The following is a 22,796-nucleotide window of genomic DNA, read 5'->3' on the forward strand; positions in this document are numbered from 1 at the left end:
ATCGGTTTTAGCTCTGGCAACAAGATCCAATTCACGAGGCTTTTGAAGACCACGACCTGCTTCATCAGCTTGTTTTCTAGCCTTCTCAGCTAATTCCTGCTGCCTGACTCGCTCGGCTTCTTGTGCTTCTCGTCTGGCCTTCTCTGCTAGATCGAGCTGCTTTTTACGTTCTGCTTCTTCAGCCAATTTACGTTGACGCTCTAATTCATCGAGCCGAAGCTTTTCTACTCGTTCTTCTTGAAGCTTTGCAAGTCTTTCTTGCTCAGCCTTTACGAGTCGTTCCTGCTCGAGCTTAGCAAGTCGTTCCTGCTCAAGCTTTGCAAGTCGATTTTGCTCTAATCTAGCTAATCGTTCCTTCTCTAGTTTAGCTAGTCGTTCTGCTTCAAGACGTTGAGCTTCAGCCTGTCTAGATTCCAGCTCTCGTTGAGCGTTAAGTGCTTCACGAGCACTCTGTTCCTCCTTGAGCTGTTTTTCACGATACTCACGAGCTATCCTTATACTACGATGCTCGGCAGCTTGTCTCTCTAGCTCAAGACGTGAAGCTTCTTCCTTTTCTAATCGAGATTTTGCATCACGTTCGGTAGCAAGTCGAGCTGCAATAAGAGGGTCTACAAAGTTTGGTTGCCGCAAGTTTGCACTGCGAGATTCATGGGGCTTCAAGAGATGTTGAACCGAGCTGAGACTGACTTCAGCAGGTTCATGAGGTGCATATGTTACAGGAGGAGTAGCAGCAATTATATCTCTAGCCGAAGCACCACTACTATTCGTAAATACAGGTTTTCTTAAATCCACACTACGTGACTGAAGGGGCTTTACGAAGGCTAGTACATCATTTAAATTAACTTCAGCAGGTTCGGTTGGAGTGTTGGCGATAATTTTTGATGGCGGTGAAGCAGCAGGTGTTGATACACTACTATTCAGATTCGGGGATGTCGAACCTGATTTATCAGACAATTCCATACTGCCATCCTTCTTGCCACCTCTCGTAATCCATGATGTCAAAACTGATGCCACAGTTTTGGCGGGAGGCGTTGTGCTTAAAGCAGCAGCATTGGTAGGTTCAGATGGTGGAGTTACTGAACCTCTATCTCTGCGAACACTAGTTTCAAGAGCTACTGCTGAATCCTGTTTCATAAGCGGTGTCGACGAGTTAAATGTAGACGAGCTAATTACGGGTTGTTGGACTGGCAGAACGGCCACTGGGGTAACGTTGCGCGGTATCTGTTTGAAGGACAGGTCAGCCAAGAGTTTTAGACAAAAGAAAACGAGAAAAAATCGCTTCACCTCTGGTGGAACTCTGCTCGAAGTTCTATATACAGTCACTTTACCACGGTTGGTTGATCTCACCGATTGCTTCATAGCATCTATTCCATCTGAATTGATCCGCAAAAAGTTCATTAGCAAGGAAGTATTAGGAAAGACTGATCTCGAGTTTTTATTTTTACCTCCAAGAGGCACCCATTCAAATGCGTCGTTCTGATATTCTAATCCCATCTTTGTCCAATCTACACAACCAGGGAATGCTGCATCATATTCTCGGCGCACACGATCTCGAAGAAGTTCTGAAGTTCGTAACACTTGAACGTGTACTTTGTTCCCCTGCCATAGACCGACCTCGATCCCTGGAGTTGGCGAGCGTTCAGGTGATTTCGTGGCTATGGAGGGAGCTGCAGAACGTTCTACTGCTACAGACGGAGCTGGCGTACGTTCAGGTGCAGCTACTGATGTAGTTCGAGTGGGGAGTTCGTTTTCAACCACCACCCTTGTTGTCTATAAAACAGGATCTTAGATTCAAGGATATCAAACCCACTAGGCATAGCTACCAATACCTTGAACGTAATAGTTCCGTTTGGGTTCTTAATCACCTCAGTCGACGAAGAATTGGGTGTGACTGGCGCGTTTCCTGGACTTCCTACTGCGGGCTGCGGAGAAGACAACACGGGCGATCCCTTTGTAACCGTTTTTTGTGGCTGCTGCTTCTCGTTGCGTGGCTTGTAATGATCTGAGCGGTAAACAGTGGTGTGGTGGTTTTAGTTCGGTGTGCTTTGTGATTTTCGGCCAGTAGGCAGCCAAACAACCCTCCGTAGGGAAAGAAAGACGAGATATGTGCGTCAGCACCTGTAATGAGTAGAGCCTGTGTGTCTTTAGGCAGTTCTTTCCAAAGCTCATCCGTAATGCCAAGTTCATCTACAAACCCAAAGATCACAAAAGCTGTAAATGTTGTGCTTGGAATCAGGCACGGAACGATACGGGCATACCGAGGAACTCCTTGAACTCTCTGTTTGGCGGATCCATCTTGCTGGCCTCTTATCAAGAGAACTAGAGATGTGTAAGTTTTCGAAACGAACCGTGTGGTTTGTTATGGACTTCGAACACAACAGATGCAAACAAGGTCCGGTCCGTATAAATGGCAACTTCTACTCACCGGTCAGCCAAAATGATCCCTTTCCACTGTCGGATTGTCCAATTGACAGCCTCCAGAAACAACTGATCTGTGTTGGTGTGAGCGAGAAAGGAGAAAAGTTATGTTTCCACCACCAAAGTTGGCTTAGAGTTCCGGTAGGAGCTACCATACTTGCTACCAATAAATAATTACTAAAAATCATATTTGGATGTTGATAGTTTACTAGAGGTGTAATGTTGTAACCACCATGCATTAGCACCATGCGCAGGACTTCGAACAGTTGATTCAACAACAAACGCGTACTCCATATAGCTTCCTTATAAATAACTTTGATTCGAATTATCATTGGCATCAATTCAAGCAGTCTGAAAGAGCGAGAACGAAACACCAATGCATCAAAAAAATCACAAGATTGCACTGAATTTGCAGCTTCATGTAGCACGCTAATAACACAAATTCATTGGGAAAATCGCCAAACGCTCCTCTCCTTTTACCTGCGGTCATCTTGTCGACTCAAAGTGTCAATTGCGTATCTCAGACTTTTGACAACAGCATGCCACAAAGAACCTTGTTTGCGTGTCTTAGTAGTTACGACAGGCTAATAGAGGGTCATTTCATATCAAGTAAATTCATTCCGACTTATTTGCTATTCCTCTATCGGGTTGTTTGCTTTGGCTACTGTTTAAGTGTTTTATTTTTTTATTTGGAGAGGTAAAGATGTGCGTTCGGTCTAATCCAGTGCGCGTAAAACTGAACGATCAGCTTATTAGATATTGTGGAATGGAGCAATGGCACGTATTACACTTACCACACGAACCTGTCTTATCTAATCTTAGTAATTTACTTTGGGGTACGTGTGAGAAGTACATGAGATGACAATTAGCAGATGCTTTTACTTTATCTATTTAGACCATAACGCTCAAGTCAATCCATTTCATTTGGAAGTCGAATCGAAGAAGAATGATGTTGGATCAACAATTCTCGTTCGAACCTCGCACTGAGGACTTGGCACGGCATTGTGGAAAGCCTAGTTTTCTTGTATGGATTTTGTTTAGCATAGCAATGCAGAATGCCTTATTCTTAGATCTTACTGCATGGTTTGTGCTACCAAGATGTAAGTTCTGAACAAGACGTCAAAAAGAAACTATGTCGATTGTTCTTTGGGTAGACTCCGAGTGGATGGATGGTCATACAATAACGTATTCGGGTGTTCAAGTGCATGGGGTCAACACAATTCAGGTATTGCCTCTATAGTGATTGTTTTTGATCCTTTTGTGGTAGTAGGTTATCCAGTGTTGTCTGATTACTTTCACTCTTCTCACCAGATGATTTTGGAGGTCCTACTTGGTCTGATCCCCATAGTTTTCTTCAACATGTAACCCATGTCAAACGAGTAGGACTTTGCCATTTTTCACTCAGAGATTCGGCTTTTGTTTCAGAGTCTGGACTTCGATCTTTACCCTACTCTACATGTTCTTCATGTGGATCTACTGGGCCAAGACTCAAATCTGGATATACCCATTTGCGGTCTGGCAAAGTCACTTGTCATGGCTGATCTACCTGGGTGTCTGTGGCTTGTTCTTGATTTCTTGGTTGTTTTGGTGGTGTTTGGGTAAACTGCGAGATTTTCTTCCACTTGCTAAATGGAAGAAACATGGCGGCGACAGAACAAGTCAGCCAGATGTTCCTTTGTCCAATATAGAGTTGAATTGAGACCCAAAATGATGGCAATGCGTATCATGCATGTAATGTATTAAGTTAAAATACAAGTGCTGTCGTTTGGCCGAGATAGCCTTTTCTACTCTGTCCTTCTCTCGGTTCCGGTTTCTTCATCTCCTAGAGACGTGTCTAGTCCACCCAGTTGCTGCTCTACCAAAGCCCTGAAACGTCCGTTCTTGGTGTTGTTGATTAAATCGACAAAAGTGCCTTGTTCAGCTACAATTCCATCCTCAATCATAATGACCCAGTCTGATTTTGAGATTGTTGAGAGGCGCTAGAGTTTTGGAAACCACGTGTGAGACCAACACAAAGTTCACAGTTTGAACGGGTGACCTACATGAGCGATAGTCACAACAGTTCTGCCATGCACCAATTTATCCAGCGCATCTTGTACTAGATGCTCAGAGGCAGCTAATAATGTGAGTTAAGAAGAGTATGTAAGTAAAGGTGTACACAAACGGGATCCATTGACTTGTACTGATTCTACCATCAAGAGCACCTAAGAAAACTTGGCGTTAGTTGTGCAAGCGCAAACCGACCAATACAAACAATTTCTTACTCGTGGCTTCATCCAAGATGAGCAATTTTGGATTCTTCAAAAGCGCGCGAGCTATAGCTATTCTCTAAGTTCACGAATCACAAAATTTGTTTAGTGCGTGAGGACGTTAGATGTGGAGCATCTGAATTTGAAAATCTTACTTGTTTCTAATGATGAGAAGAAAAAACACGTTAATAATGTCAACACTGCAAAACTGCACAATGAAACTCCTATACCTGTCCTCCACTGATAGCAGCTCCCTTTTCACCAACAAACACATCGAAACCTCCAATGTCTTCGATGAAATCCAACGCATTAGCTTGAGCCGCTGCGTCCCGAATTTCTGCTTCAGTAGCATTAGGACTTCCATATGCAATATTTTCGCCTATTGTAGCGGCAAACAAGACAGGCTGTAAATCAAAAAAGCGAAGAAGTCAGCCGATGAGGAGGTTTCCCAATCAATGAAATGAAGAAAGTTGAAACGAACCTCTTGCGAAACTAAACCAACTACATTCTCTCGCAACCATGTGGGATTCAAGGTCTTCATATCAACACCATCAAGGTAAACAGAACCTTGATCAGGATCATAAAACCTCAGTAACAGCTGGGCCACACTACTTTTCCCTGATCCACTTCTACCCACAATTGCAACATGACCACCAGATGGGACTGTGAATGTTAAACCATTAAAAATATTGACATCTGTTCTGGTAGGATACTTAAAGTGAACCTCTTTAAACTCTATACGTCCTTGTGCAGACGGTAATGTCGCTCCCTCTACCACAAAAAACCGTGTCAGATCATGGAACATAAGACCACGGTATCTTCTGTATGCTTTACGTTTGCTTTCAATTACAGCCTTGGAATCCAAAAATGCAAATAGTCTACTAGATGCTCCAAGACCTTTCATGAGTTCGCTGTAAAAACTGCTCATGCCCACTAAACTTGATCCAACATAGGCAGTGTATCTGTTGTGGTTGTAGAATAAGTGAGAAACAACGCTCCGAGACTAAGAGCGGCGCCTCTTTGTCACACTACGAGCGGCGCATTGTTGTCAAACTTACAAAAAGAAGGACGTCAGCTCTCCAATGGTAATCGACCCAGCTGTCACCATCGCGCCTCCATAGTACAAAAGGGCGAGAATAACGATGTTTCCAGAGAGGCCAGCTCCTCCAAAAAACACACCAGACGCATACGCCTCTTTCTTGGCCAGATCCAGAATCGATTGAGCCCGTTGGGCGTACCTAGTAATTTCTTTGCTTTCTTGAGCAAAGGCTCGAACCGTTCTTAGATTGCCGAGTTTCTCTTCAGCGACTTTGGTGGTTTCCGAAACAGCATCCTGGGTTCTGGTTGACAAGTCTCTGACCATTCTCCCGTATATTACAGCTCCAATCGCTAATGGTGGCACGATAGAGAGCATAATTAAAGTCAACTGCTGATTCATATACAGCATCATTGATACGCCGACCCCTGACATGGCCAAAGATCGAAGGCCGTCCGACACATTATTGGTTATTGTCTTTCCGACAATTTGAGTATCTGACGAAAGGCGGGAGACAAGATCTCCCGTCCGGTTCATATCAAAGAATTTGACATCTTAATAGGTGTCGGTATGAGTTTCTCGCAACACGATAGATTGCTGTAGTTTTCTCACCTTGTCTCATGAAATTCGCAAACAGAGAATTTCTCAACCGAGTGACAATACGCTCTCCAGCAATCCGTATCAGTATAACACGTCCAGTATTAGCTAAAGCTCCAAGCGAGAAAACTCCAATAAGTATGGCAAAGATGGCAGACAACGGCAGGCCAGCTCCAAGAGAAGACATTGCGGAAGCAGATTCAGTAGTGCCTGTTTTTGCCCCTAGAGATGCCATAACTATATCTAGTATCCTTCCCATCGAGAAGGGAACGCTCATCGTCACAGCTGAGCTGATAATGAGCAAGACAATGGCACCGGCCAGCATTGCGTATTCAGGTCTAGCAAGAGCAGCGAGCCGAGAGACTTCCTGAAAATTGAATAAAGGTAAGAGCTTCTGGTAGTAAAATCTCTCGCAAACTATTACACGCGGTTATACCTTGACAGCCGGGACCTTTGCCTCCTTTGACGTGTTTCCTTCTTTTTCGACAGGTTGAGACACGAGCTGATGCGTTATTAATGGTTCTTTCTTTATTATGGGTGTGGTCGATGTAAGTGTTTGTGATTTTGACGAGGTTGTTGTTGATGTCGAATTAGAGCGCCGCTGAGTTGAATTTAACGAGACTGTCAGGCGTGGATTCAGCATATGATGCGGTAATGGGTCCTTCCTTGATGTTATCCATGACTTCGTCGTATGGATTTCCTTGGTTGCGGAAAACAAACGATTCTGCGTCGAAAAAACTGCTAGTCGATTTATCTGTGATTGTCCATGCAAAGTTATAGGAGGCGGTAGTCCTGCATGCAGGGAGATCCTGCCTGTCCTTATAATCATCTTCGAAGAACACGAAAGAAGTGATTGACACGTCATTTCCCCAAATTTGGTTGGACGCTGAAACCGAAGACTATTGTTGGGGTTTCAGCTTGTCTTCATGGAACTGTAAACTGTATGTTTCGCGCTCAAACCAAAATTCTTTGACGAGTTCTGTAAGAATTACGCGACTACTTGATCTTTGAGTCAAGTAATTTCTAGCACACTAGTTGACCATTAGCACTGCGGCTCGACCAACCCGGAGGTCATATTTGAATCTTTGATGATAAACAAAGATGTTTTTTATGATTAGAAACACGTCTCTCCACTAGTCTCTTCCCCAAGCTTATAACTGGTGTATGGCGACTTTTAAAACGAGTGTTTTGGAACAGACATTGTTCCGGTTGGAGTCGTACTCTTGCAGTATCTGCATGGTCTTGTCCAAGAGAGATCTACAATTAACAGGTGAATGATGTAAGATGCATCTTCATGAGGACCAAGTTTAGAAGAACAACAGAAAGGCAACTACAAGGTCCAACTCAAACAGCCAAACCAATCTAAAAGACGTTTTCACGTACCAGGGAGTCACCCCTGCAATATCCAAACCTAAGAACGACGTACTTGAAGACCCGTGTATACCACACACAGTGAGGTGCATTTGAGGTATGCTGCACATCAACGTCCGAGGAGAGTCAGCTAGTGCGAGCAGGATCTGTAGTGCTTCTCTCACAAGCACCGCCTTTTTACCCAAGGCCTTTGCTATGTCTGCATTGCTACAGTCCCGGCAGGCGGGGGTGGAGTTTCGTGAGAACTGGCGACAGTGTGTCCGACCAAAGACCTATCAGCATTGTAGCGAAGCCGCTATTACACCTGCTAGAGGGCATCCGATTGCGTAGCGCTTCGGGATCGAGCGTCTCTACTTTACCCACCCACTGGATTTCTCGAGTGGGCAGATCCGCGAGCGATCAACGGGGGTCTAATATCGTTCTTGAAAGTGGGTAGTTGCCATAACTTGATGTGAGAATCTTGGGGTCTTGTTCTACATATGAGGAGATAAGATCTTTGAGTCAGTATGTTTGTTAAAAAGAAATATACCATTCGATTGATGACAGGTAGGCTCCTTGATCATCCGCCTCCTTTCTCCGTCAACGCACACAAAACCGAAATGCTGCCAAGTGCATCTGATGTCGAAATGCAGTCTTAAGCCGCCCAGTCCAGTGAGAGTCCAGTCCAGAGAACGCCCTTGCCAGCGAGTGCTGTACATGGCTATTTCACATAGGACGCGGTTAGTGACGAAACGTACAGAATCCCATAATTTAGATATGCGGCAAGTTTGGATTTTGACCATTTAACTGGATTGTAGCACCTCGTAGACTCTTAGATACAGAATAATAGCACAATGGCGTGCAGTTCGAGCTCCAAATACAACGTCCGGGTGTCTGTCTTCACTCCTTTATCGAGAACGTTGTTGCAAAGGTTGTTACAAGTGTAAATTGACTAAGGGGATAGCCAGAGGCGCAGAAATGAGTGAGGGGAATGAAAAGGAAGGGCGTCGCGAACTTACGTATTGACCAGTAAATGCTGTTTTGTAATAGTCTGCGGTTCCAAACACTTGCATCGAAGCATCATCAAAGATATTTGACTAACAGGCAGGATGCAAGGGACAAACACGTTACTTGCTGGCTGACCGAGTCTTTGATAACTTACATTGTCCTTCGGATTAAAAACCCTCTCACAAATCATCCCACGAATAACATTTGTATATCGAGTGGCATCAACGTTTCTTCTCCGTTTCACTGGTCGTTCAATTTTGGGATGATCTTCTTCTTCATCACGAGCAGTCTTGGGCAACGTAGGAAACGGAAGCAGCGATCGGCAAAATTAAACTCTTCTTGTAGCGTCTTGTATCGCCACTTGCGCTTGACTCTCTTCAATCCACCACCCTTCTCCAACTGTTCCATCCAAGCTTCTAACGCAACCAACTTGTGTGATGACGATTTTGACAATTCAGCATGTTCAATTTCCAAAGCTCTAATCTTTTGTTGTGACGAGCGAACGTAAGCATCAAATTCCTGTCATAGTTTGCCAACAGCTGTTTGGTATCCTTGATGTTGATCGAAGCTTTCCTGAATGAAATACGGAGTTGAAGGAAATCAGTCAAAATATGTACATTTCAAAGAAAAAAAGGCAGAACAATATATTATTGCATCTTACATACCTGTTCAGAAGTCGAACGACTTGAAACTGGAGTCAATATCTCACAAGATGATAGTGATGTTCGTTTCTGCTGTCCTCGAAGAAGCCAACCTCTTCCAAGGTTACGAACTGGATATTCTGGTGCCTCACCGTGACTTGAAGTTGCTCCATCCATCGTTGAAGCTAGGTATAAGTGGTTTCGAAACTCCAGAGCTTCAGATTATTTTACAAACAAAACGATTGCACAGAAACAACCAGCGCAGACGGAAGACCAAGTGGAAAACGTATGAGACATACTCTGGCTGGGACATACTGGATGACATTTGGCGAATCTATTGTTTCGAACTTCAAAACTTCAAAATACTATTGTGTGTGTATTACTGGTGTTTACTTTTTTTTACCCTTCGCCTTTTTAGACTTGGGCGATTCAGCTGGATCTGAAGTTGGGCGTTTGGCAACACCGTTTCCAGCAGGAGCAGCTCCATTTCCAGTAGCAGCAATACCGTTTTCTGCGGCATTCTTATCGTATGCGAACTCATGCACTTTCTGAGCACGACCAGATGGATCTTCAGCACAACCTATGATATAAACAAAGCAGAGTTTAGCTTTTGAGCGTACTGTTCGTGAACCGTCATTTGACTGGATCAAGATCAATTCAAATCAGCTTACCCCAATCTTTACGTGGAATCCAGCGCACTACTGATTCCAAACAAGCTTTGGATGGGAAGTGTTTTTCAAATACCTCTCGATACCAATATCCTTCCTTGGTAGTTGGTGGATCATGAGGGAAGCGTTCAGCAACAGCAGCTAGTTGCTCATCAGTGACCATCTTTTCAGCATGGTCTTTTAGAGAGTCAATCCAAGTGTATCCAACACCATCAGAGAATTGTTCCTTTTGTCGCCACAAGATATCATGAGGCAGGTATGGATCCTCCTTTATGTCAAATGCCCTACGAATTACATACTTTTCCATATAGTGGTTGTATGGTGCACGTTTAGATAGTTTATGGTTTGCGGGTACTTGTAACATGGATGTATCCAAGAAGGCTCGATCCAAGAAGGGCACACGAGCTTCCAATCCCCAAGCCATCGTTGCCTTGTTGGCTCGTAAACAATCTGAAGTATGCAAGTTTTGAATACGGGAGATACATTCGTGGTGGAGAGCTTGTGCTGATGGGGATTGATGGAAGTAGAGGTATCCAGCAAAGATTTCATCTGAACCTTCACCAGACAAGACCATCTTAACACCAATAGCCTTAATTTTTCGAGACATCAAATACATGGGTGTACTAGCACGGACGGTGGTGACATCATATGTTTCTAGATGGTAGATTACGTCTTCTATGGCATCGATACCTTCAGCTACAGTAAAGGTGAATTCGTGATGGGCACTCTTTAAAAATGTGGCAACACGTTGAGCAGCTACAAGGTCGGGTGCGTTGGGAAGTCCAATGGAGAAGGTGTGTAATCGTGGCCATGCGGACGATTGAGAGATAGCGGCTGCGTTGAGATGACGGTGTTAATTCAAGTGATGAGTAATAAGACGACGATAGTTACTCATGAAAGTGTCGTCGACAAAACCTCATGATATGGCACTTACATCGAGTATCATCATCATCGTTAACGTTTCCAGCACTAGCACCCCTTTCAGCTCGTAAATCTTCTTCAGCCTGACTACGTTTAATACGGGAAGCAATAGCGGCAATCAAACTAGAATCCAGACCACCAGATAACAAGACACCATAAGGCACCTCCGTCATCAATCGTTTCTTTACAGCCTTTTCTAGCTTTTCTCGTAGGGCGACATACATGGCAGCATCTTCTTCTTCAGTTTGTACTGTTTGCTCTTCTGCTAGCGGTGGTAGATTGTTTTTCACATCATCATACCATTTAGGGTGATACCATTGATGCAAGGCAGCATCTGATGAAGTGTAGTAATGGCCAGGAGGGAAGGCAATGATTCGATCACAGTCTTCACTCAATGACTTCATCTCAGAGGCAAACCACACCGATTTATCTGAATGGCGCCATCCTTGATATAATGTTGTAATACCGACGTGATCACGAGCACATAAATATGTCTTTTTCACAGTGTCGTATAAGATGAAGGAGAACATGCCGTCGAGATGTGGCACCAAGTCAGCTCCCATCTCTTCGTACTGTTTCGTTGAGGAGAGTAGAGTGATGAGTGGATACAGGCAAGCGTGATTTGTATGTCAACGAGAGATCACTTACCAGATGTAGAATGATTTCACAGTCAGAGTGTGTTTTGAATGTATGAGGCTTCTTCAACAGTTTTCGTAATGTGACGTGGTTGTATATTTCTCCGTTGACTGACAACAATAGTGTGCCATCTTCGTTAGAAAGTGGTTGAGCTCCACTGTCTGCATTAGTATGAATCAGATTTTAGTTGGAGATGAGTTGGCGACAGAAAACGAATAAAGCTCTCAGTATTGACGTACCAACACCAACGATAGCCAGACGTTCATGACATAGAATGTTGTTCTCAGATATGGCAACACCGCTCCAATCTGGTCCTCGATGACGGACCCTATTTCATGAGATGAGTTGGTCAGCTCATTGTTAGCACATGCACGAGACCTCGATGTGATTCCAAGGCATTTTTCAACTCTTGTGTAGCAAAACTAAGAAGCCAATAGATCGTATTGACAGCTCTAACGTCCGCTTAGGTTGGAACGCGTTCATCCTTCGAGCTCCAAACTTGATGTCGAGCTCCACAAAATTTTGGCCAACGTTCAACCAGTGTTTAAGATTACAAGCCAGCAATTACCTCTTGGCGCAGGCTACTGCCAATGGTCGCATTGTTTGGATATCACCTCCATATCCGAATATAGCAAAGATTCCACACTGAATGACGAAAAAGGAGTGAGCGAAAAAAAGTTGCCAACAACGAGAGCTCTCGAGCTGACAAAAGAATCAGTTGTACGTACCATCTCAACCTAATCCAATCGATTCAGAACTGAATGTGAACTATGTGATAGGTATAATAGCTCCCCTTCCAGTTTTGTTATGCGATGAGTCGTTTTGAAACGAAATGTCGGAGTTGGTCAAGTTTTTTGATGACGAACTCGCTAGGAGCAGAAGACGACGAGGACGCGCATTCTGTATTGTAAGAAATAATTTGGAATCTTTCGACGTGTCTCAGAGGGCGTGATGCACGGAAAGGAGCTGACGTTTCTTTGCGTTTAGAACGACAAAAACAGCACATTTGCGTATAAGACGTAACTTCGTCGATTCAAGTAATTCAAGTTTTCACATAATTTGTTATTTCTTGCAAATGGGTCAAGACCAGCACAAAACGGGTACATTTTTCGCTCATTCTTCAGCCTTGGATTTCAATGCTTGTAAATCTTTCAACATCTTTTCTGGTCCTGAAACCTTGTAGTTCTACAGTCGAATGAGGTTTGTTAGCTTTTCATGTCCTCTTTGAGTGATGTTTCACTCGATATTACCGTTGGCCCAGGTTCGTCAATGTTAAGGACCTGGATCACTCCATTGTCAGCAAACAAAGAGTATCGCAATGCACGTTCACCAAGACCTAAGCAAGTAGAGACGTCAATTTCGTGCCTGGTGGATCCACTTGATTGCATCGTTATCATACCCTTCACAAATTGCGTCAATCCGACATATGACTTTGACGTTAGTGACTCGACTCTAGTTTCTATCATCAAACTGCATCGTTCCCGTACCCAAAGTCTTGTGGAAGGTACCATATCCATCAGCCAACATCAAGATACTGGGTTGAGTAGTTGGAATCGTCAGCCATTCTGCCCATTGTGACATCTGTCGACCAAAAACGGTAAGCGTCGGAAGGACAACTACAGCGTACGCTTCTTCAAAGAACTCACAACCCATGGATCATTGACGCTCGTACAGCCCACCGTGTCAACACCCAAATCTCGAAGTGCAGTGTACTTTTCGACGTATTGAGGTACTTGTTTCTGCAAAGAATTGAAGCAGGCGTCAGTATCACTACTGCAAGGTGTGATAGCTTATCATGATGCATACTTGAGAACAGACACTTGTGAATGCACCTAAACAGACGTAGATGAAATGTCATTTTGACACATTTAATGACATTGTTGTTTTCCGACTACCAAAACAAGCACATTATCATAAAGTACAAAACGAAGTCAATTATATCCCGTCTTCCGATCTTACCTGGAAGACCATACAATACGACCTTCTTCCCTTCAAAGGTTCGCGCGACAGCAATTTCAGACGGCGTGGTGTCCCCCGCATTCATACATGTGAAGTTGACAACACCGGCGCGGGCAACGATATTTTCGGCTGTTTGTAATGGTACAGCCATGTTTGCGATAAAATTGTTTCTATTCTCTTTGGAATTGAACTTTTGGGATGCCAACACCTGGTCCGCGAGATAAGACAAGTAAATTCCATCGAAACCCACAATTTCACGTGTAATAACACTCAGCAGGACACCACGTCGTCACCTCCACAACAAACGAGTCGAACAAGGTCAACAATCAAGTTCTGTTTGTGCTCTATATATCTTTCGAAATCACTGACCCGATTGAACAATCACCAGCTCATCAATTGACGAGTCCCTTCCACCAGTATTAAAAACTTCCCCTCCAAGACTGGCCTCACTCGGCCGTTCACTGCCTCCCAAAAACTCACTCATCTGTATCTCATCTTGGAAATTGTTCACTCGTTCATCCTTGATTTCAAGCTCAATATCATGTAATGGAGCAGGAGTTTGGGGCGACACGATTACTTCAGCTTCAGCTCCATCAGAAGTTGGTAGATTTGCTAAATTATTGAGTGATGCTAATGGCGTCGAGTTACTTGACATGACTGGCCGATGATTTTTGCCTGCCAAACCGGCTACGCAACGTGGTAGCCATGGACGTGGCAATGACTGAGAAAGGATGGGATTGACGTAGCTCAAGGCTCTTGAATCTCGTTTATGTTGCTCGTGACTGTATACTGCGTCATCACTAGCTGCTGGTGCTTCTCCTCTATTCAGCTTTACTAGCCCTTCAGGAGATTTCAAATTCTTTGGTCCTGGTTCGACCTTCTTCCTTGATTTTGGTGATTTGATGTCGGGTGATGGCGGTAGTTCCATTTGAGGATCTAGTAAAGTATCTAGTGGTGGATGTGCGGCGTCAGATGGAGCTATAGCCGATGGTGGATGATGCATATCTAGAGGAATATGCGTCGTTCTCCTTTCGAATGTTCTTGTGCAATACACGTAGAAGATGATCGTCAATGGAATGAGAGGGATACACATAGATGAGGCTGCTGCCGCCCTCTTGAGTGACAACATTCCGACCAGAGTAACTTGAGCAGTTAAAAGTCCAAAAATACAGCGATTGAAGGCTAGAATCCAGTGGCGACCATTAGCTTCATATTTCTGGACAAAAACGGAAAGTTAGGAAGCCGCGAGAAGCATCACTTGGACTCAACAATACCTTGACGAAAACGAAAAGCACTTGGTTCCTCATGTACACATATGCTATTGCAAAATACTAGGAGAAGAAATCCTGTAAGATTGCGAATTCCCATGCCTTTCGGTTTTGTCACAAAGACTCACAGTTGTCCCTACTACCAGTATCAGAGGGGAAATGATTGCATAGACAAGCACAATCACAAAACTGAGCAGGAATGGAGGGTAAACGGTCCCATAGTCTACATAACTTGTAAATAGATTGAGGTCATGGACCTGTGGTGGTGTCGACGAAGACGATCAATAAACAGGATAAGAGAAAGACTGGAAACGGTTATGGACCTGTCGTGGTGTCCTGACAATCATCTTGCGAATAAAGTGGAAGAAAAATGTGAAGAATCGGATCAGTTCGAATTGTAGACCTACAAAGCAAGCGCCCGTAAAAGCAATTAGCGGAAACGTTTCAGTAACGCCATCATATTGAGCATTTACCTATAATTCCGAGGATGGTATAATTGATGAAGAAAGTAGATCCGGTCGGTAAGGTGGCTGCTACATTATTGAGAATAGAGACAGGCGACTAAACACCGTAATAGTTAGTCTTTTCTCAAACATAAGAAGTGGCGAGACTTCTTACGTTTATGATGGTAGTAATCAACTCGAACACAGCCGTGGTCAACGTAAACACGAACAACACATTGAGCATCAAATGTGTGAAGTATTTCGCTAAGACACTGGTTTCCTGATCAGAGTACGATGGCAGACCTTCATATGAAGTCAGATCTAGAGTAGCAATTAAAGTTATACAAGCAACAAAAATTAAATATAATCGCAATGTCCAAGAACTTGCACTCTAAAATGTAAGGAACCATCGACCCTAGCATCTTGGTGAGCAGAGGTGGCAATACGTTCTGCACAAGAAAAAGCGTTTCGGGCCTTTGGGATAGAGATGCTGCCAAATCAGCAAACCCAGGAAGTTTTGCAAGTGTTGAAATGTCTTTTAGCGAAGATACAGCAGCCGAAGGAATGAAGAAAAAGAAGGTCCTGTGATGAGGTACATATGAAATCAAAAATGGAATTTCCAATCAGTCCAGCTTATTTCTTACATGGCAAATGCTGCAGCCTGTACAATCCAGTATTGTACCCTCTGTCGGTACCAAGGAATCGAAACAGAGTGCCAATCTACGTCCGGAGGTGAAGGGGCCAGCGCTACCGACAACGAGAACGGATTTTCTGAGCCATGCACAAGCACTTGTGATACTATATGAGCAGCTCTCTGTGTCTTGAATGTAACGAAACCAGATGATGTACAAATCGAGGTTTCTAAGCATCAAGTATTACGTCGGCAAAAGACTTTCTCAAGACAATTTTTGATTCAAGCGTACCTGGATATTTGACCAACAGCCGTTGTTGTCGAATTTGAGACGTTGCCGATACCAGCTTTTGCGTCCAGTGATCAATTGAATCAACATATTTAGGAGGAAACTGCTTGTTATCCAGGATACGAGGTCTTAATCGTTCCAGAACTTCTGGCGCGATTCCGCTTTCATCCCAATCGGCTGGTGCTGTATGCAAATCAATCAAATCACGGCGAGTATGGAAGACAGCCTTTGACCGTTTTCCCATTCTTCGCCAGCGTTCACTATCTACTGCAATGACCCACTCCATATATGCCGATTCAAGTTTCCGAACCAAGGTTCTTCTTTCAGTGGCTAACTTAGCTAGTTTTGCACCAGCGATTCTGTCCATGATTGCAGTTTCTACTTCTCCGATATGTAGTGATGTAAAGTAGGCTCTTAATCCTTCATCAGAGCGCAAACTATGATATAGTGAAAGGTGTCAGTACTACTGTAATGACTATGTTAACAAAATACTACCTCTTGGGAACATGCTGCACCAGAATGGTCCTATATCTCAACGCTTCAGATCGTGGTAACCGATACACAGCATCTGGTGCGCCTCCGTCACGTAGAGCATCACAGGTAAGGATGGCGTATTGTTGATATTGCTTGTAAAGCAGGAAGCAAGTCAATCCCGTCATAATCCAACAATACACGGCAAATGCAAACAATACGTTGGAAGTATTCGGCACATTGGATATCGAAAATTGAGCCATGACCAACGGCTGAAAGCTGATTTGAGTGGTTGAGGAGTTGACTGTTGTGGAGTTGCTTGATATGTCTTGAGGGTCTGAGTAGAATGATAACGGCACCAGTATTGGCACCATCGTTAATGTCAATATCGCTGATACGATAAATGCCATTCTTAGAAATCTCAAGAGCCTATGGCGTGAAAACGTTAGACTCTTTCAGACGATTTTAAGAGATGATCTCCACAATTACATGGTTCCATCGAGACCGACGTTCTCTATTATGTATTTCTCGTCCGTTGAAAGAACAACACCGACCCATCCAAAAAAGCCAGTTGGAATATCCGGCGCTGCTTGAGTGTCGGTTTCGCATCTGGTGTATAGTACTCGACGGGCGAATTTTCTCGTTCTGATTAGCTCGAAACCTAGCACCACTGCGAAAGCTATACCCACAGCCACACCAAACCACAGCCAGACCCCGTCCGCACTAGAATCGCCCACTTCGAAGTACTGTGTGGGTGAAGGTGAAGCCATTTGTGACAAGTCTTACTGTTGGGACGACTAATGTTGTGATTGTGACAACAAATGTTAATGTTGGGAAGACAATTCGTCGTTCCAAGTTAGATCCTCGAGTGGAGTATATCACACAGTTAGATCATGACTTGGATGATCTATATTCCAGTCTTCCGGGGTGGCCTCCTGCGTTTCCCTCTTCTCGATCTTGGTTGATACACGAACGTTTGTTTTCCTTTGGCGTTTGAACTTTATGAAAGTTTACCAGAGTTCAGGAAGATATCAATAGTTCTGACTTCAAAAATCTACTTGATCGGCCTTTTGAAGTCTTGTGGGTTCGTTTGCAAACAGTTGAGTCGAATGTCAACAAAGGTTGACTTCAACGACAGCCCTACGACAGCCAAAATTCCAGCAAATTCCAACAACCATAATTGAAATTGGAATCAAGAAGCAACAAGAGATTCTTGATTAATGTTGCGGAAGGTATGTCATTAATATACGTGTGTGAAGAGTGTGAAATTCAAACTTATGATATATTAAGGAATGATGAACACCAATAAAATTGTCTAATATCTACATTCTGTCTATTGAGGCCCTGCTTCATACCTGGGTTTTTGTAGAAACATGGTAACCTGTGCCCACGTGTTTTTCGCTGTTTATTCCAAAGTATATATGGAATCTGCTACTTACTGCTGAATTGAGCGTGTAATATCGACTCGAAAGCACGTATACAATCGACTCGGACATTTGGAACTCGTCTTTTACGAACTCACGCCTCCTTGTTGCGTTGGAGCTATGAACAACGATACCGAGAACGGCAGTTCAGCCCAATGAAGTCATCGCGATGTTATATTAGAAGCGATATGGTGGCCGGTGAATTCTCTAGCTTTTCGTCTACCCTGGTCGTCTACACAAGCTTCCCCTTCCATCCTTCTGCCAGGAAAGCATTTCCATCTTTGCGAACACCCAACTGAGTTTAGGTAACTTTCCTCCCCGGCCTCGTCTATTGTTTAGGAGATCCTCTACATCTCACAAGGCACATTTGAATCTCATTTTTTCTTTGTCGTAAGTTATAATTATTTGTTGTTTCATCGTCAAGATCGGTTTTACTCGACCATTTCTTTTCAACCCCGAGACTTTGATTACAGCCTATCAGGGTATCTTTTGATGACGATATGAAAATTCATTTGTTTTCTGTGCCATTGACCCGTACAATCTCACTACTATATCGATTTGTAGGAGTGCTTCTGGTTTTTTTGCTCAAAAATGTCGTATTCAAACACAAATAACAACAACCATAACAGGCCTCCGCCAGAATACAATTTATCATTGCCACCACCGCCATCTGCTCCGTATAATAACTATCAATTTCCACCCCCTCCTGGATATCAATTCCAACCTCCATCAGTCCCTCATATGCCTCAGATGAATCAACCCTATATGTATCCTCCTCCACCAGTTCCTGGATTTCATCCTGCCTTCCAGCAGCCACCTCCTCCGTCATTAAATAATGATGCATTTATACAGCCACCACCAATCCAAAACCCGCCTCCTCATCAAAGGCAAATGCTCTTTGATCATGACCGCTATCATCCTCCAGCAAGGCAATCTACTGCTCAGCCCAACAACATAGATAGGAAACGGAAATATAGTGATGACGAGGGAGGCTCAGATATGGCTTCAGAAGGGAGAAGTGTCGACGCAAGGCAATTTGGCAGTGGTGGGCCTCAGTCCCCTAGATTATCAAAGGCGGCGCTGAGGAAGCAGGTGATGGGACAGCAAAAGAAGCAACCGAAACAAACACAACAGCAGCAACAAAAATCACTTCAATCATCGAAAAAGCTCAAACAACCACCACAGCCTTCCAGACAAGTCTCTGAAGCTGAATTGGCAAAGAGGGCTAGGAAACGATTAGCTAGATTACAAAAAAGAACGTCTCGAAGGTTAAAGCGAGAGGCTCTAGCTCTAGAACAGCAACAGCAACAACAAGGAGCAACAGGTCACATTGGCCCTACTACTCATGGAGGATTCTTGCCATTCGCGCCAGCACCTGGACTGTCGACTCGATCAACACATACTCAAGGAAGCCCTCCACAACCGACTGTAAGCGTTGATGACTCGCTTGAACGTCCGAGAACCCAACGTATACCGCGAACTGCAATTCCTCGGTTTGCAGCTAGCGAAGCTCGACAAAATATCAAGGAAAGTACACAGGAACACCCTACTCCTACACAAACAGCAACCGCAGGTCACGTTGTAAATGTTGCCCGGCCCATAGACTCGGATAGTGATGACTCTGACTACGAATCTGACGATGACATGGGCGATGCTGAGCCTGTAGTCTCGGGTCCAAATCATAAGAAACCACAACCAATCGATCTCAAGAAACCACTACCAGTCGATCTTAAGAAACCACAGCCAATCGATCTGGATGCTGTAATTGTGATAGATATGGGAGAAGATGAAACATCTCGTGGCAAGAGTCGAATGCAAGAATCAAATGAAAATGTGACACCGCTTCCAGAACAAAGTCCCGAAGACGTTGATTTCATACCATTTGATTTGGGCCGCGACCCCTGGCTTATCAAAGACGAGGCCGTCCAACACGTAGGCAATGGCCATACACCTCGCGCTAAACCTCTGATTCCTGTATCAAGGAGTGCGCCTCCAGCTCGAAGCTCTCATAATAACAGTGTTCGGTCTGAAGATCCATTGATGCCAGTTGCAATTCCAGCTTGGGTGCCTCCTGGAAAGGTCTATCATCGTCATCCTATGGAAGCTCTCAAGGAAGAAATCAAAGATTTTACAGCATTCATGTCACCCTCACGAGCAGAACATGAAATGCGACGAATATGTATAGAACGTATTCGAGAGTGTGTGGTCAAGGTTTGGCCTAAAGCTGAAGTCCATGCTTTTGGCTCATATGAAACTCAATTGTACCTGCCATCAAGGTAAGTTTAGTCAGTCCTGTGCCATATCCTGTCAATGTTCTGCATCGTTTTGCCACGCTTGCTATAAATGATATATACCAATGTAACCTTCAATGTGTTTTAGTGACTTGGACTTGGTAGTGTTGTGTAGAGATGCGAACCCTCCACGTTGTCTGCACATGTTGGCTGACGAGCTCAGACGCTCTGGCACAAATAAGATTACAGTTGTCGCCAAAGCCAAGGTTTGTTCAATTTCATGTTTAATCATTTCCAGAAACCGAATCGTACTCAATTACACTCTCGCTTCTAGGTTCCCATTATCAAAGTGGTTGACGAATTGACCAGATTCAGTGTCGACGTCTCCTTCAATGGTACCAATGGACTTGCTAGTGCAGAAATAGTGAAGGAATTTGTCAACGATCCAGAGATTGGCAGTGCCTTAAAGTCCCTGGTCTTGATATTGAAGCAATTCTTGGTGCAGAGAAACCTCAATGAACCCTTTATGGGCGGATTGGGTAGTTATGCTCTCATCACTATGGTTGCAGCATTCTTGAAGGTATGTGAATTCGTACGTTTTCGCATTTTTTGCTGTTTGTATTCTATGATTTCTGAAAATTCATCGAACATTTCGCTGACCACCCTCCCTTTACTCTCTTGTCTAGCTTCATCCAAAGGTGTCGTCCCGAGCCATCAAGGCGGAGGACAATCTTGGAGCGCTGCTGATTGAATTCTTTGAATTTTACGGTCGCTTCTTGGTCAGTAGCGAGGTTGGAGTTGGTGTCCATGTTGAATATGGCGCCTGGCTCTTCAATCGTCGCGAACGAGGCCAGAAGTGGACGAATGATAGGAATGAAAGCATATCAGTCGTTGATCCTCAGGATTCGGAGAACGACATTGCAAAATCGGCATTCGCATATCGGATGGTACGTGCGGAATTTTTCCGTGCCTTCAACCGGCTCACTTCCATGGTTGGTTTTTGGTACCACAAGGAAAGTATCTACCAAGAATATATGTATATGAGTTCAAATGAACGACAGGGCCGATTGCCGCCACAAAGACCTCCTCGAGCTCATACGATTCTGGGAGTTCTTATGAATGCCCAGAAAAGTATGTTGGCGCAGAGAGAGTTTGTGGAGGAAGTATATAGTACTTTAAATGGCAATGGCTTAGTAGGGTTATCAACAGCCGCCATCAACTTGTCGAATGGAAATACTCGATTTGACAAGAAGCCACCACATTCTGGTGCAGACGAGGTGGGAAAGGAGGTAGTATATGTGGAGTATGATACAAATGATGAAGATGATGGTGAGGAGCGAGGGAAGGCGAAAGGAAAAGGAAGAGTTAACGTGGATTATTCTGCTCCCATGCCAACACATGGCAAGAAGAGGCAAGACGAGGTGTTGGATTATGAGGATGGTGACGAGGATTTGGTTGAAATGTTGAGGAGGACCAAGAGGTCAAACAAATAGTCATTGGTCTCTTGTATGTGACCCACATGTAAAGCTGTAGAAGCCACTCATATATAAAAACTACATGTTGCCATATTCGAGGTTTTCCTCTTTCCTTCGTTTCTTAAACTTGCGTCCAAAACCTCCTTCCACTCTTTTGAAATCCTTTGCACTTCGGAAAATCGTCAAACGAGACATGCCGATAGGAGACAGGTTTAAGGTATCATCGTCGTTGAATGTACTAAAACTACTCTTATTCGGGCTCGCCTTGTCGACGCTAGCCTTCTACGGCTTGCAATCGTACATTGCTAACAAGAAATATGTCTTTACACCTGAAGAGATTGAATTCGTTACAAACAATGCAAGATGTAAGAGGATTCATTTGTATTTTATAATTTGTAATTTAATGTCTTGCAACAATCAGTGGCACATCCAAAGGATCTGAAAGCAATGTTTACCAATGTGACGGAGGAATTGAGGGTCAGACATCCTGGCAAGATTTTGGAGGTTGACTTTGACAAGGATTTTGTTTTTATTACTGCTGGCTCTTGGATGGTGGGCTTTCTATGTTGCTGAGCTGCATTAAATCAGGATTTTTGAATCTTGACTTTCCGTTAGGGAGCTTTCTTGTTGCTGCATGCTTCTCTAACTGAATACGTGCTAATTTTTGGGTACTCCTACGCATTTTTCAAAGTTTGCCTTGAAATGCCAAGGCTTATGGTTCCGTTTATCAACAGGACGGCCATCAACACATCTGGCCACTCTGGTCGTTACTGGGTAACTCAACCAACTTTTCTCCTGCTCAACAATACCAAGATGACTCATTTGAACTCAATTTTGAAGGCAGATATATGGGACACAATCTTGACCGGCGAGTTTCGACAATGGAGTGAGGGTGGTTTTGAATCCACTATTCATAAACCTGGAACTACAGTCTTTCATGCCAAATGGGAAGCAACAGCCGTGCAATGGACACCTGGTACATACATGGTTGAGTATGCGAGAGGAGTTATACCTTCAACGTTAGGATTTGCATTGGCAGACAGTTTCTCGTCCACTTTGGATATGTTGACCGTGTACAGGT

The 22,796-nt window shown here is 43.9% G+C and overlaps 3 protein-coding genes across 3 annotated transcripts; 1 reads left to right on the top strand and 2 right to left on the bottom strand.

Annotated features, from left to right (window-relative positions):
* Positions 1 to 4,202: 4,202 nt before the first annotated feature.
* Positions 4,203 to 12,255, bottom strand: SmJEL517_g04806 (asparagine synthase (glutamine-hydrolysing); the record flags this gene model as incomplete). Its single annotated transcript, XM_031170734.1, has 22 exons — positions 4,203 to 4,397; positions 4,461 to 4,534; positions 4,602 to 4,622; positions 4,683 to 4,746; positions 4,823 to 4,828; positions 4,898 to 5,071; positions 5,149 to 5,438; positions 5,502 to 5,629; positions 5,726 to 6,257; positions 6,316 to 6,667; positions 6,737 to 6,826; positions 8,670 to 8,747; positions 8,813 to 8,947; positions 9,031 to 9,177; positions 9,324 to 9,484; positions 9,703 to 9,879; positions 9,971 to 10,801; positions 10,902 to 11,460; positions 11,537 to 11,685; positions 11,764 to 11,852; positions 12,093 to 12,169; positions 12,253 to 12,255. 22 exons carry the CDS (start codon positions 12,253 to 12,255, stop codon positions 4,203 to 4,205), a joined length of 4,332 nt encoding a protein of 1,443 aa, XP_031023291.1.
* Positions 12,256 to 13,844: 1,589 nt separating this feature from the next.
* On the bottom strand, positions 13,845 to 17,355 carry SmJEL517_g04807 (uncharacterized protein; the record flags this gene model as incomplete). Its single annotated transcript, XM_031170735.1, has 11 exons — positions 13,845 to 14,699; positions 14,758 to 14,814; positions 14,880 to 15,008; positions 15,075 to 15,154; positions 15,225 to 15,312; positions 15,370 to 15,585; positions 15,641 to 15,776; positions 15,839 to 16,055; positions 16,118 to 16,551; positions 16,610 to 17,014; positions 17,075 to 17,355. The coding sequence occupies 11 exons, from the start codon at positions 17,353 to 17,355 to the stop codon at positions 13,845 to 13,847; spliced, it is 2,898 nt and encodes a 965-aa protein (XP_031023270.1).
* A 1,245-nt stretch (positions 17,356 to 18,600) lies between these two features.
* Positions 18,601 to 21,733, top strand: SmJEL517_g04808 (uncharacterized protein; the record flags this gene model as incomplete). Its single annotated transcript, XM_031170736.1, has 5 exons — positions 18,601 to 20,285; positions 20,389 to 20,506; positions 20,575 to 20,820; positions 20,927 to 21,187; positions 21,302 to 21,733. The coding sequence occupies 5 exons, from the start codon at positions 18,601 to 18,603 to the stop codon at positions 21,731 to 21,733; spliced, it is 2,742 nt and encodes a 913-aa protein (XP_031023286.1).
* Positions 21,734 to 22,796: the final 1,063 nt, after the last annotated feature.

The sequence above is a fragment of the Synchytrium microbalum genome (genome assembly GCF_006535985.1).
Source record: "Synchytrium microbalum strain JEL517 chromosome Unknown SmJEL517_scf0036, whole genome shotgun sequence".
NCBI classification, from domain to species: domain Eukaryota; kingdom Fungi; phylum Chytridiomycota; class Chytridiomycetes; order Synchytriales; family Synchytriaceae; genus Synchytrium; species Synchytrium microbalum.